The sequence below is a fragment of the Elephantulus edwardii genome, unplaced genomic scaffold (assembly GCF_000299155.1).
Source record: "Elephantulus edwardii isolate Elephantulus edwardi_28Jun2011 unplaced genomic scaffold, EleEdw1.0 scaffold00083, whole genome shotgun sequence".
NCBI lineage: Eukaryota > Metazoa > Chordata > Mammalia > Macroscelidea > Macroscelididae > Elephantulus > Elephantulus edwardii.
The window spans coordinates 687,031-703,057 of record NW_006399833.1 but is presented as its reverse complement, the minus strand read 5'-3'; the positions used below and the strand labels follow the sequence as shown (position 1 = coordinate 703,057).

The window sequence follows — 16,027 nt, the reverse complement described above, 5'->3', positions numbered from 1 at the left end:
ACCCTCATTGCATACTCCTACGATAAAAATAATGCCCTAAAATATAATACTTTTAGACTATTCTCTCCCCCATAGACTTCAATGCCGTAAACATCTTTTTAGAAAATCTATTTTGTGTGAAAGTTTACAAACATCATTGCTATTTTCAGACAATCATAGGCAATAATAACTATTCATTGATACAGTTAATTCATTACAGTGTCTAAGTAAAGCTTTATTGTAATATCTATCTTTTAAACAATTTTATTTATTTTATCTCGTGTGTGTGTGTGTGTGTGTGTGTGTGTGTGTGTGTGTGTGCATTGTCAAATCGGATCCAACTGGTACAGGAGGAAATTGCCCCTCCTTCTCCAGTGGAGCATCTGGTGGATTCGAATCGTGTGCCTTCAGGATTTCAGCACAGCTTCTTGTCAGTAGGCCACAGGAGCTCCCTGTAATATCTATCTTTTGAGTGTTAACCAGACAAGCAGAAAGTTTAATATATAGTAATGATGAGTAAATAGTGGGGATAAAGTCCAGATGATTGACTTATGTAACAGGACTTCCTAAAAAATATTGTCTGTGATTAATACTAGCACTAAAAGAACATCATTTGGAGGCAGAAGAAAGAAAATCACAACCACACAGTGCTTCTCTTTACTTAAGTTAATATTTCCAAAAGTTGAATGTATTACTATTCATTACTATTACAGTTATTGGTAAAAAACCCCATAATATATTCTTTTCTAAAAAATAATTTTAATGAACATTTACAGAGAATTTCATAATATATTCTTATAATAACTTACTATTATTATATCACCCTTAAACATTGTTTTCTTACTTTAAAATATGAGTGTTCCTTTTTTGTTCACAAGAAAACATGGGTTTGTTGTATTGGGTTTTTTTAGATGCCTTTACGCCTATTGTAGTTTAGGTGAAAGTTAAAAGGACAAGTGAGCTTCCCAGTCAAGAATTTACACACCTTTTATTTTGTGAAATTAGTTGTAATCCCCCAGGGTAACGAAACTCTTACAGTTTTGTTTCTGGATTCCCTGTTTTGTTGGTGGTGGTGATGTTTCGGGTTTTTGGTTGGTTGGTTTTCTTTCTTTCTTTCTTTCTTTCTTTCTTTTTTTTTCTCTCTCTCTCTCTCTCTCTCTCTCTCTCTCTCTCTCTCTCTCTTCTTTCTTTTTTCTTTTTTTCTTTCTTTCTCTTTCCCCTTTATTGGCTTCTCTGCTTTGATTTTGGTAAATGCTGCCTTTTTATTCTCATATTATTGTTGATTATTCTGAGGAGTACTTCCTTCATGTGGGTTACTGTTCACTCTGACTGCCTGTTTGTTGTTTGACTGCCAGGTGATCCCTGGAGGTGGGTTCATTTCCAGGTCTGAAGTGTTGAAAGGCCACAGTCATGGTTTTTTGAGTTCTATAACTGTTTAATTTTTTATTCTACTCTTTCTTTTCCTATTAAAGCCAAACTTGTATGCAAAATAAATAGATATAAATATTATAAGGAAACTGGCAAATTTTTGGAAGTTTGCAAGCATTACAGAAAGTATATCTTTAAATGTGATCTTAGCAGGAAAACTATTGCAAGTATGAAAAGTATATAATGGAAATTAGAGTCTTCTTGTAACGGATGTGATATTTGTGCATCTAGTAAAATTGTTATAGGAAAATGACACAGTCATAGGATTAATCACTTTGACTAACAGATGCTCAACTGGACAGTGCCAGGCAATTTGAGTTTTAGCCTCATCTCTGCCATTCATTATATACATAAGCATCATTTACTCTCTGGCTTAGTTTCCTTACATATAAAATGAAAATGTTTACCAGGTGAGTACTGAATTCTTAAATTCTATAAGAAACAGCAATTAGATTCTACCCTTCTAAAATACAGATGTTTCTAGCGGATTGATAAAGCTATTTTTGGGGAAAGCAATAGCCTACTTATTACAAAAATAATGCTATATAACATAATAGCATTGATAAGTAAATGATCCAGGGAACAAACTCTCGTGAAAATGTTTTAAAAGTTATTTAAGGTTAAAACTTTAGAATTTTTGAGACATAAAATCAGGTTGTTCTAGTACTCTCGATATTAAATACGTCACTTTTGCATAAGTCATTGAGATATTTATAGGGAAAAGTTAGCACTGAACATGGTTTAAAAGAAACCCTGGTGGCGTAGTAAATTACATATTGGACTGGTAAGTAAGGTCAGTGGTTTGAATTCACCAACTGCTCATATTAATTAATAAATAGATAAGTTGAGTAAAAGAAAAGGTAATACAAATAAGGATTTGATGAGACACTATAATTACTTTAATAAATTGTAATTAATGTTATACCACAAAATGTATATCAATAATTGAATGAAAACTAATCATTTGCAAACTTCCACTCAAAAAAAAAAAAGAAAGAAAAGTTTTACAACCCCGGAAACTGCATGGAAGTCTGAATTGACTCTAAGGTAGTAAGTTCAGTTTTGAGGGAGAGATAACTAGCAAAGGAGTTACTAGGGATTGGCTTGAAGATTTTATCACTTTGATTTATTCTTCAGGAAGATATCCTGGAGAATTTATATGAGAAATTATTAACTCTGGAGAAACGGCCTCTGGGTATATATCAAAAGAATCAACGATTTTAATTTATTCCTATTAGTGAACCACTCTTTGTTGTAGTCAAGGTTACATTTTAACTGAAAAAACCATCATGCAGTAGAAAATTACTGTAATGTTTGTTCAACCTTTATTTCTGAATCTTTGAGCACAAAATGTTTCTTCCCCCCCCCCGCATAATTTTTTTCTAGCCCTCAATAATATTAAACACCTAACTCAGATTTGAACTCAGTTTCTGGTTACTGGGCAATATTTTCTTCTATCATGATATAAGGTCACTTTGAATCAGAGCCAATTCAACAACACCTGACAACAACATTTAACTACTCAAAAAGGAAACCAGGGAAATTATTTAAGACAATTAAATATCTGTGGTGATCCATGGAAATCCTATTTTATCTACATTCAAGTTTTCGGAAATAATGTTGTGCTTGCAAATAAGCAAACCATCTTATTTCTCCTGGTGGTCTCATTTAATGAAAGAGTAGTTCATCCTTTTATTTTTTTTGTTTGTTTGAGAATAACTCAATGTTTAATCTACCCTGTTCTTAAAGACAGCTCAAGGAAATATTAATCTATTCTAAGACCATATTTTTATTGGTGTTAAGTGATATTATTTGTTACCTTAATTCCACACTTGTATCTTTCCATATTAGGAAACTAAGCTAATCTCTAAGATAGTAATACATAATTACTTATATAATATTTTTGCTAAATTAATAGTGAGAGTAAATAGGATACCCAAAAATGAAAGGTTGAAAATTATTCTTCTCTTTAATCAATATGAAGGTTAAAAGTCCCCATCAGAGAAGTTTCTTCTCTGCTCTTTCATTTTGAAATTTCTAAGTAGATTGCTCTATCATCTTGGAGATTTGAGGGTGTATTAAGTTTTGTTGTCTCAGTTGAGTAAATAATATGGACAGTAAACAAGAATTTGTAAAACCTGTTCTCAAAAATAATTACTGAAAATCTAAGTCTTAAAACATTTTTTAATCATAAACAACTAAGGCAAATAATTTACATGTTTATATCATTTTTGTATTTTAAATTATTTCCTGCCATTTAGAAATATTATTCTAGCTGCTCTCTGGACCCAAAATTTGCATGAGAGAAGTGTATTTCTATCTTTTTTAATAAAATAGAAGATGTATCTTGTTGGATACTTTCATTAAGGGCTTAAAGGGGAGGGGAAGTATAGCAGAAGAAAAGAGCCACTAGAAGGCACTGTTTCCTGGTAAAAGAAAGACTTTCAGAAGTACAGAATGACAGACAAGACCAAATATGGCAGGGAAAAGGGGACCAATAAATGTTCAATGTGTAGCAAGAAAATTGCTGGTCAAATTTGAAGTGGATTATAGATTTAGAACAATAAAGAAGGAGAGTAAGATAACACATTCCAATTGCCAAGCAACAAAAGGAAGTAAATTGCACAATATCTAGAAGGAGATAGTAGAGGTTGTCTTCTTTTTTCTTTTTTCTTTTTTTTTTTTACAAATACCAATTTTATAAAAAGAGTTCATGAAAAGACAATCTGTAGATGGTGAATATGACAAAAAGGATGCTGGAATGTTTTTCAGAAAGAATTGTAGAAATAGGCTTCTGAATATAAATGGAATTTTTAGAAAGAAAAATATCTGCCTATAAACTAGTTTGTCTCAAGCCATAGATGATGCGTGGACTCCTTATACAAAAGAATCCTCAAGGAGATTAGTTAAAATAAAGAATGTTTGGCCTTTACCATGGAACTATGAAATAGCAATCTCTGGGAGTGGGTTAAATAAATCTTCATTTTTAAAGGTCACTTTTGTTCATCACCATGTCAAAAACCACAGCTTTAGGCTGGGGATAATAGTTGATGTAGAAGAACAAGCTATGGTGATGTTATAGGATACAGGATATGATGAAGTATATAGTAAATGTTATCAATTCTAGCAGACTCAAATGTAAAATTATTTCAAAAAGGGAAGCTAAGTGCCTTGTTAAGGTAGGAATGTTTTCATGAGTGAGGTCTGGAAAGCAGGCTTGGTCTGGGTGGTAGAAGACTGGGAAAGCTAGCAGTTATATTTAAATATAAACCTAATGTAATTCAAATATAGATTTTGGATCATGTGCTATTTCAGATCACCTCTGCCATTACTGTCTTCCAGGCCTGTCTAATCCTCACCCCAATATAGATTAGAGACTACACATGGCAGTGTCAAATACCAAGGCCACCACCATGAGGAATGTCATTACCATACTGGGCACAGAAGGCAAAACGAACTATCATAGTGAAAGACATGCCAGATTTGGAACTGAAGAAATAGTTTCCAGTCCCAAGGATTAGAACATAGGAATATCAGAAAAATAATTACATAGAGAGAGAGAACATATATATATATATATATATATATGTATATAACACACATAATACACAAGCTCTGATTTACTACAAATACGATAACTATATAAACCCACAACTCAAAGATATGTATATAAAGATGTAAGGTTTTCCAATTCCTTTTGCAAAAAGGAATCACAAATCTACAGAGGTGTTTTGTTTATCAGGGGGAAAAATACATATTCAATAGTAAAGCAGGAATAATTAGAGCCTATTAATTAACATGTAACAGAGTTCTGTTAACATGATCAGTTTTATATTTATTCTCTTTTATCTCCAAGTTAAGGCATTCTGAAAACAAACAAACAAAATACTGATTTTTTTCCCCTCCTTCCTTGTTTGTTTAGTTTACATTTTAATTTTTTTTTCTTTTGGTGAAAATATGCACAACAAAATGTGCCCCAATTCAACAATTTCTTCATGTATATTTCAATGACATTGATCACATGCCCCAAGTTGTTCAACTGCTTTCACTATCCTTTTCCAAATTAGTTTGCAGTTATTAACACAAACTCACTGTCTTAGTATTATCTACAATTTTAAGTATAAAAGTCATACTTACTAAAAGCAACCAAAAATGCCCGCAGAAACAAATAAAATTCAGAAACAAAACCCAGATAACCTTTCTCAGCATTCTTTAAATTCCAATTGACCCAGCAAGTCTGCCTTTCCCAGGAGTGCTTGCCTTATGGCTATTTTGCTGGCCAGCCCTATAAAGGGCATAATGTATCAATGTTCAGATCAGACTCTTTACTCCAAGATTCTTCCATTACTTAATCTAAAATCAGAATCTGTCTATATTGTCTGAATGTTACCAAATGACTATTCTTGATGTTAACAGATGACAATTTTCTGCAACTTTATTTCAGGAATTTTCTGATTCTCTGAAAACTTTATGTAAAAAAAAAGAAGAAGAAGAAGAAGAAGAAGAGATTACCTATAAATTCTACTGCTGGATTTCTTATTAGATCTGACTGTTCAGAGGGGAGAAGTCTACATCATTTTCTTGGAGGCCCAAAGCCTCCACAAGGAAACAAAATTACTTTTGTACAATGTGTAGGAGTTTGGTAATTTTGCTAAATTAAAAATTCTATTTTCCAAAAATCTGTATTTAATCGCAAGCAGCAATTCCCTGAAGCTTTATGTTCCTAAAGGATACCTTATAATTTCTTCTCACTACTGTTCTTACTTTAAAAACCAATTTCATCTTCTTTTCCCGTTCACTCTAACTTCCTTTGCCTTGAGAACACAAATACTCCACTTGCCTGCAGTGTACAGACCAGAGACTTTTATCTTATCTCCTCTGATCTCCTCAAATTCTTACATCCAAGAGTTGTGACCTGGTCAGTTTTTCTGGGCCATTTCCATTCCCCCCTCTTTTTTTATTTTTATGGCAAGAAAAAAAATTTCTTCTTTTTCTCCTTGAGCTTGCCTTCTCATTTCTCTGGGGTCTATGCTATTAATCTCTTTGTGATTATTTCTTAAGGGGTGTGTGTGTGTGTCTGTGTGTGTGTTAGTTTGCTCATGTGAAGTTTCATGTTTTCCCTAATTTGCTTCCTCCCTCCCCCATTTGCTCCCAGTACACAGAAAATGTTAGAAGGGTAACATTTCATTGTTTGATTTTACACTTTTATTTGTGAGTAAATCTAATCTGGATATGAAAATTCTATTCAGAAAAGAAACCACCACCAATTAAGTCCTCTGTATTTCAGAAACCTCACTTGTGTGCACAGAAAAGAAAGAATTTTAGAGCAAAGTAGGTGGTGAAAGATTTAAATTTTCCCAAAGTTCTGTGACTTCACTTTATGAAGCAGTATCAATAACCCAATGCTAATATTTGTAATGTAACATGTTTGCAATGAGGGTTTAATGTAAAAATGTTTTAAATGTCCTATAATGTGTTAAAGTGTCCCCAGGTGCATGACCTTCCTCACTCTAGTATAGGCATTGGGAACTCTTCTTTTTTTTTTTTTTTTTAAAGGTCAAACATCCAACTACAAAATCTCAAAATACAAACTAAACATCAAGTCAATGTAATTCTGAATTTCATAATCTCAAGGTTAATATTGCACTTTTCTCCAAGCAGGCAGGCCACTGTTCTGAAGTACAGTTGACTGGTGATCATTCCAGCATGATGCCTGCTTATTCCTTTTCTTGGAGTCCAGGGGCCCTCTGCCTTCAAGAGAGGGTGTGAGTGAAATGCCAATCTAAAAAAGGAACTTGAAAAACGGATTTGGGTGGAGTCCAGTATCAGCCACTAATCAAATAAAATAAATGACACCGTTGGAAAAAAAATCGGTCCGCTAATAATGATAATAAATAATAGTTCACCAATCAATTACAACACTGGAGTAATGTTAGGCATTCGGGAAAAGGAAAACTCACGAAAGAAAACCACGAGAGACAGCAATATCTGGTTAGCTATGGAGTGCAACATATGTTTTCATGGCGTAGAGGTGTAGAATTATCTTCTTCCCCAGGGACTAGTTCGTTCGCTCTAGCAACACTAGAGAAGGAACATTGCCATGACAAGAATAAGGAAGTTTGATGGTTAGGTGACTGACTTCCCTTCTGGCCAAGGTTTTGTACAATGCTATTAGAGGGTGAAAAGAAAATTCCAACACTTTAATTAATTTTTGAGCCAATGTCACTAAGTTACACTTTAGGTGGACATCTCCGCAGGCAAAAGAAGCAAAGGACAGGAGGCGAGGTGTGAACACACACAGCAGGGTGTGTTCTCAGGGAGCTATGCCTGCCTAAAGCACTGATAAGACAGATACTCAAGATTCACTAGACCAAAGGGACCTTGCACACGCTGTTTTAGCCTTCAGCACTCCTGTATTGTTCCCACCTCTTCACCTTTCTGTGGAGTTTTGTGCTGCCCAGTATCCAGGGGGCATCTCTCCCTTTCTCTCTCACTGGGGTGCCTTCTTGCGCTGGCCATCAGTGGAAGTCCTGGCTCAACCGGGTTCACTGGCATTCGTTCCTTTCTCTGGTGCTAAAAACTCATAGAGGGGAGCACTTAAGTAATGAAGGTAATTTTCTACTCACCGGCAAGTGGCCAAGATCCGTGATTTCCTTGTCCCTCCAGCCCCCAGGTCCCGCCATGGCTTAGAGCTGAACAGAAGCGAGTGACTGTGGTGGGCTCTTGCAGAAGCCTGATGTGGACGCTGAGGGGGAAGTTGAAGGACCGGGAGGGAATAGAGGTCGAGGAACTGGGGTGCTGGAGATAAGAGCAGTGGGAAATGGAGAGGGAAAGAGCAAAAAGAAGCAAGAGTTCCTGAGGCGGGAAAGTAAGTTTGACTACTTTGAAGAGAAGCGTCCAGAGTCAGTGTGGAACTACTAGCAGGAAGGGTGCTCTGCTGGTAGGACCACAGTGTCTGTTCCAGCAGGGTGCGCCTCTTACAGGATTGGGAGGGGGCGGTGCAAGAAAGGCCCCTTCGAAGGGGATTGGTGCAGCGTCACGTCGCCAGGTGGGCAGCCTCGCGGCGGAGGGCTGGGCGAACAGGGCCACCAGTCCAGGAAGGTGTTAAGGGACTCTAACGGTTTACTAGCCTGCCCCTGATGATCCACCCCCCCCTCCGCCGCCGCGTCTTTCGCCCCCCTCCCAAGTCCACTACTGCACCCGTCTCCTCCGCCCCCGCTGGCGACTGTTCTGCAGGAACTTTTTCAAGACCGCTGTCAGCCCTGGAAAACCGGTCCCGCTCTGCGACGCTCCAACTCTGGGCCCCATAGCTCTGCCACAGTCCAAATAGTCCGCGTCCTTGACTCTCCAAGAAACACTAGTGACTTTTCTACATGCCTATCTCATTCTGCTCTTCCAATGTCATTGCTCATCTCATTGCAAAGATCCATCAACTAAGGGGAGGAAGTGACTTGTCACTGAAGTACAATCAGACCTCTAGGAGCTCTTCAAGGACTGCAATAGGATACTGACCGCTGCCAGAGTTCAAGCAGTTGCAAGAAACTTCTAGCTGGAGCTGAACCACTGCATTCCCTCTAGCCCCTATGAGTTGAAGCCCACCCTTGGTCCCCATACGCAGAACTTCCAGCACCTGTGAACAGAAGCTAAGGGTTAGGAGAGATAGACTGAATTTCTGAATCCAGGTTCCAAGTTTGCAGATTGCCGCGTTCACAGCGCGCAAAGTTCCAGTGTCCCTCAGAGTCTCCAGGGCTCTTATTGGGTTTCCATTCATTGCAAAATGATTCTCAGGCACCCAGGATATTTGAGTCCCATTTCCCGTAGAATCTCAGTCAGTCAGTCGGTCGCTCTAAGTCACTTCAGTGACTGGGACTTACGCAATTTAGCTTAGATAAGTAAGGCGTCCCTCAAAGTGAAAATGTCCAGAAACTGCTTACTTTCCCTTGAGCTCACAGACTGCTTTCCGAGCACAGGCACTCTGGGTTTAAATGCCATGGGGCATGCAGGAGGGGATTGTTTTCCATTTCTTTCTTTTTAAACTAGGAAATATCTTCCCCCTCCAGGAATATTTCACCACACACTCCCCAAATAATCCTTCTCGCATACTGAAGTTCATAATTTCTGGCACTCTTAACTTTTGAAATTATTCTCTTTATGCATTGGTGGATTTTGTTAATTTCACATCAGCGTCTGAGTTTGACTTCCTTACAAAACCTGCTGTAATAGCCACAACTCTGAGGAGCCAGTCTCACTAAACAAAAGGGAAAAAAAAATTCTGTTTAATGGGTGTGGAAAAACCAACCATCACCTCCCAAACTCCTCTCCCTGCCGAATAAAGACAGGTATTCTGGATTGAATTTTCTTATTAACTGAGATATTACCCATACCATTATAGAAATGACATTTTCCAAAAGCGCAAATCCTGACAAGTCCACTGCATAAAGTACTTCCTAGATGATCAGAAAGAATACTTACAGAAGAACTGTGTAAACACGAATCAGAAAAACTCCATTTTTAGACCTAGAAAGTTACACTTTTATGTATATATTTATTTTTTAAGAAATCAGGTTACAGTCAAGAAATGCATTGAGAAGAGCTCTGAAAAGAATTTTTGCTAATGAAAAATGTTTAAAAGTTATGACTTTTTAAAAACAGTGCTATTTAATCAAAGTAAATAGCATGGGGCCTGGGGATGTGCTCCATGACCTGCAATGGCAAAGGCTATTTTAGCCCATCTGAGGAGGCAAGTTCAGACCAAGCAAAACAATCTAGGCTAGATATTGGACTTGTGAGGCCAGAAACTTCATGACTCCATCAGAGGTTGGGACCCTTAGTGGAGGGAAGGAATGATGTTAGGTGTCTGACCAGAACTCGACAAATCACCTACACATTTTCTAAGTTATCATTTTCAAGAACAGAAGAGACATGATAACTTTACCTTGTGAGCTGAAGTGAAGATTTTTGTGGCCGCTTTGGGAAAAGACAGTAGTAGAGCTAGCAGATAAGAAGGCAAATAGATGGGCCCCAAGCACGAAACACAACAGTGAAATAAGGCACTTGTTTTCTAAAGTCTGGGATTTTCCTCTCAAACATCCATCAGAGTCACTCTTGTCTTCTTTCAAGGTGTTCTTTCTTGGGTTTTTTTCACCTCCTGATAGCAAACTGCACAAAAATAACCCTCGCTTCTACCCTAATCTTCCCAGGACGTTGTCTGATTGTGTTTTATCCAGAAATAATCCTGCCAATACTTCAAGCCCCATAATTTTCTCATATTAGTTCTTTAATCTTAAATACTGGCCTGATGTAGCTTTTTTATTGATTTCACTTTTTTGACAAATGATTTTTATAGAGTGTTTACTGCATAGTCTGGATTAAGTGCTTTGTAAGCATCATCTCATTTCCTCTTAACAAAACATTCTAGATTTTTGTCATTGTTAGTCCCATTTCCTGGGCCATAAAGTCGAGACACAGAGAGATGATGCAATTTGTCCAGTGTCTTACAGCTAGTAATTGGAGGAATGGAATTCCAACTAACTCAGGCAGTCTGTCTCCAGAGCCCACTTGTCAATGACTGTTGAAGGACCCGTCCATATTTCCAGACTGTGTGCAAAGTAGGCAAATTTTAAAAAGCTTCAGAGTAATCGAGATCAGATGATATTAACTAAACCCCTAAGCTATGCATTTCTCCTTTTCCCCTTTCAGACCTCAAAACATGAGCTTTATAAAAAAAATGGAACTCAGTCATAGGCCAAGAGTAGCCAGTGATCTACTGGAGTTGAGATCAGTGAGTGGATCAACTTACAGGGGGAAAAAAAGTAGCTATTTTCTATTCTTAAAAAAAAAATCTAATAAAATCCCTCCAGAGGGATTTTATTTGGCTGGGAACAAACCATATTTAGTGAGAACTTGAAGGAAGCTGTGTCATTGGAGCAACTGTGCTTAGCAGCAGACCTGAAATGTTAAATGGTATTCTGTTGGTGGGAGTCTGGTAGATACAGTGCCAAGGACGTGTTAAATCACTCAGCGAGCTAGTGTGCATCTCTCCCCTGATAGTACCTTCCTTCTGACCAAAGATAGCTTTTACTGAGAAAAAAAAAAAACACCTCCAAAGTACGCTTTAATCTTTATGTACAAGGGACTGAGTTTTATTTCTTCGTGAAAATTGAGAATTTGGGAGCGTTACATTGAGAAAACACATATGTGTGATGAAAATTATACATTTAAGAATGTCTAAATTGTGTTTTGTATCTCTTTATTTTCACATTTAAGATTACAATATGTGTTTTAATGTTGTGTTGTGTACCATCAAGTTGGAACCGACCCATAGCTGACCCTCCAGGGTTGTCAGAGGCAGTTAATTGCATGAGAGGAGATAGACATTTAAAAAATTTACTCTCCTGAAGAACTTTATTGAAATTTCCAAGTGTACAAAATTATGTATCATTTAGATTTTCCTCTGTTCTGAAATCCCACATTACAAAACCCATTACAACCATACAAACTTCTATCAGTACATGATGGCTGTCAAATTTCTGGAAATTGAATTAAGGTGGTTAAATAAGGTTATTTAACAATAATTTTGAAGATGTACATTTTAGTATATCTGTGAGAATACTTTTTTTTATCAACTGGGCTGAAAGACTTAAGATTTTCTTTGTTCTTTATGGAGAAAATTTTACAGCTATAGAGTTTCTACCACAATTCGCAGTGGTTTTGATTGTCATATACATCACTCCTTAGACAGACAACCATCAAAGCACCTGATATCTCTTTGGCTAAAAGTCTTCTGACCATAGTTTGCAAAGCTCTGTAACTTGTCATGGGATGCTCTTAAACTTAGTATGAGCTCAACATCAACAAAACAAAAATTCTCATCACTGGGCCAATTGGCAGCATCATGATGAATGGTGAAGAGACTGAGATTGTTAAAAGCTTTAGTTGGCTTGGCTCCACAATCAACACTCTTGGTAGCAGCAGCCAGGAAATCAAGATAAAAATTACACTGGGAAAGTAGGCTGTCAGGGGACCTCTCCAGAGTACTGAAGAGCAACAACAACAGTCTGGAGACTAAGGTGCACCTGCTTGCTATGTATCAGAGAGCTGGACAATGACTAGGGATGATAGAAAGAGAACTGATGCCTTTGAGCAGTGGTGCTGGAGAAGATTGTTGAATATGCCATGGATTGCCAGGATAACAAACAGGTTCATCCTAGAGAGGGTGAAGCTAGTCTGCCCCTTAGAGAAAATAATTCCGAGACTTTGTCTGATATACTTTGGGCATGTTGCAAGGAAGGACCAGTCCTTGGAAAGGGACATCATTCTTGGAAGGATGGAGGGACAGAGAAAAACAGGGACATAATAGATTAGATGAATTGATACACTGCCTGGGGTAATTAGGGTAGGTGGGTTAAAGACTAAATCTGGCACAGGATGGAGCAGGTTTCAGGGCTTTTGTACGTAGTGTCGCTATGATTTGCAAGCAACTTGATGGCATGTATCAACAACAATTTCTAAAATGAGGCTATAGCAATCTGATCCCAAGAGAATTAGGGTCTCATTGCTATTGAAAACTAGAATACTACTCTTAAAAAAAAAACCACACCCAACATTTGTTTTACAGACAACTAAAATGGAAATTAAAACTGTAAGTCAGATCGATTTCTGAAGGTGATCTTGAGAACTCCTTTTATTCTCTCAGTTTTTTCTCTCTTTGGAGGTTGTGCCATCTTGTTTGTTGTTGTTATTAGGTGCCCTCGAGGTGCCTGTGACTCAGAGCGATTATGTATACAGCAGCTCTGAATCCTGCCCTGTCCTGAGCCAGTCTCACTGATTCCAACACATCAAACTCCCTTGTCCCAATTACAGTGTCAATCCCCCTCATCCAGGATCTTCCCCTTCTGCACTGTCCCTCCACCCTTCCAAGCATGATATCTTTCTCCAAGGATAGGTCCTTCTGGCCATGTGTCCAAATTAGGTGAGACAGAGCTTCAAAATCCTAGCCTTCAAGAAGAAACTTGATTTCACCCTCTCAAAGACAGATCTATTTGTTTTCTTGGCAGTCCATGGTATATTCAAGATTCTTCTCCAGCACCAAAATTCGAAGGCATCAATTCTTCTTCTGTCATCATTAGTCATTATCCAGCTCTGATGCATAACAAGTAATTGTGCAGATGATGACCTGGATCGGGCGCACCTTAGTCTGTAGTCTGAAGTCGTTGCTTTTCAATATTCTCGAGAGGTCCCCGACAGCATATTTTTGTCTTTTGATTTCCTGACTGCTGGTGCCGAGAGTGTTGATTGTGGAGCCGAACAAGCTTTAATTATTAACAACCTCAATCTTTTCTCCATCTATCATGGTGCTGCCAGTAGTTCCAGTGGTGAGAATCTTTGTTTTGTTCATGTTGAGCTTCAACCTATATTGAAGACTATAGTCCTTGACCTTCTGCAGCAAGTGCTTCAGGTCCTCCTCAGTTTCAGCAAGCAAGGCTGTGTCACCTGCATAACCTAGGTTGTTGATGAGTCTTCTTCCAATCCTGATATCTCATTCCTCTTCATAAAACCCAGCTTCTCAAATGATCTGTTTTGCATATAGATTGAAAAGGAGACAGGATGCATTCCTGATGCACTTCTTTCCTGATTTTGAACCATGTAGTATTTCTTTGCTTTGTTCTGAGGACTGCTTCCCTGTTCAAGTATAAGTTTCGCATAAGCACAAGCAAGTGTTCTGGTATTCCCATTCTTCTCAAGGCTAGCCACAATTTATTGTGATCCACACAGTCAAAAGCCTTTGCAGTCAACAAAACACAGATAGATATCCCTTTGGTACTCTTTGTTTCCTGCCAAGATCCATCTGACATTGGCAATGATGTCTCTAGTGTCATGACCTCTTCTAATCCTAGCTTGTATTTCTGGTAGTTCTCTGTCAGTATACTGTTCCAGTCATTTCTGGATAATATTAACCATATTGTTTGATAATTTCCACACTCTGTCTGGTTTCCTTTTTTTTTTAAATGGGAATAAATATAGATCTCTTCTAGTCTGTTGGCCAGGCAGTTGTCCTCCAGATTTCTTGGTACCACCTGCTGAACACATCCAGGGCAGTATTTGTTTGTTGAAATATGTTAATTGGTATTCCATCAATTCCTAGGGCTTTTTTTTTATCAAGTCCTTCAGAGCAACTTTCTCCTTCCTCACCATTAACTCCTGAGTATTTGTTGTTTCTTGAAATTCTGTGTCAGTGAATTCTTTTTGGTACAGTGACTCTGTATACTCCTTCCAACTTCTTATAATACTTCTTGAATCATTCAATACTCTGTCCCCTAAAACTCTTAAGTATTACAACTCGCCGCTTGAATTTGTTCTTTAGTTCCTTCACCTTAAGAAATACTGAGCAAGTTCAGCCCCTTTGATTTCCCAACTCCAACTCCTCACACATTTCATAATAATACTTTATCTTGTCTTCCTGAGCTGCCCTTAGAAATCTTCTATTCGGCTCCTTAACTTCTTGATTTCTTCCCTTTGCTTTGGCTTCTCGGCACTCTAGTGCAATATTCAGAGTCTCTTCTGACTTCCATTTTGGTCTCTTTTTTCTTCTTCCTTCTTTGTGATGACCTTTTGGGATCTTCATGAATGATATTCTTCCCCCCCACACCTTTTTATTTTTCTTTTTTTTTAATGTGTGTACCTTCATTTTGGATCTGACCGGTATAGGAGGAGATTGCCCATCCTTCTCCAGCAGAGCATCTGGTGGATTTGAACCACATGCTTCTGAGATTACAGTGCAGCTTCTTGCCACTAGGCCACCAGAACTACTGAACAATATTCTTGATATCTTCTCATAGCTCATTTGATCTTCATTCATTAGTGCTCAAGGTCTCACACTTGTTTCTGAGTTGGTTTTTAAATTCGAGTAGGATAGACATGGTCAAACTTTGATTCCTGTGGATAGGATTTTATCTTCTTCAGCTTTAATTAGAACTTGCATATGAGCAGTTAATAGTCTGTTCCACAATCAGCATCTGGCCTAATTTTCACTGCTGATAGTGAACTTCTGCAATGATTCCTTCCACAGATGTCACTATCTGATTTCTATGCATACCGTTAGGGGAAATCAATGTGTATAGCCTGTGTTTATGGTTTCTTCCCCCTTTTTTATTATTTTATTATTAATTTCAATGAAAATTTACAGAGACTTTGGGTTTCCATTCATTCATTGTTGCACTTTTATCCCCTCCCTACCCTTCCACCTACTACATTAGCTCTTGGAAAAGTAAAAGAAAAATTCTTTCATTGTTTTACAAACCCTCCCCCAGGACCACTCCACTATGCAGCCTGTGCTCTGGACTCCTGTCATGACAAAAATACATAATCACATATTCCTATAAAATAATTTTCTTCCTTATATGTTTCAATCAAGTATAAGTTTCGCATTAGAATGATCAAGTGTTCTAGGACTCCCATTCTTCTCACAGTCAGTCATAGTTTGTTATGATCTACACAGTCAAATGCCTTTGCATAGTCAATGAAACAAAGATAGACATTCCTCTGGTATTCCCTGCTTTCAGCCAAGATCCATCTAACATCAGCTACAATATCTCTAGCACCACGACCCCTTCTAAACCCA

At 37.7% G+C, this 16,027-nt stretch overlaps 1 protein-coding gene across 1 annotated transcript in view; it reads right to left on the bottom strand.

Moving 5' to 3' along the window:
• LOC102851004 (nik-related protein kinase-like) overlaps positions 1-8,090 on the bottom strand; it is a 288,384-nt gene extending 280,294 nt beyond the window's left edge. The window contains 1 exon segment of the mRNA XM_006889937.1: positions 8,034-8,090. Coding sequence (XP_006889999.1) covers positions 8,034-8,090 — 57 coding nt within the window.
• Between the last annotated feature and the right edge of the window lie 7,937 nt (positions 8,091-16,027).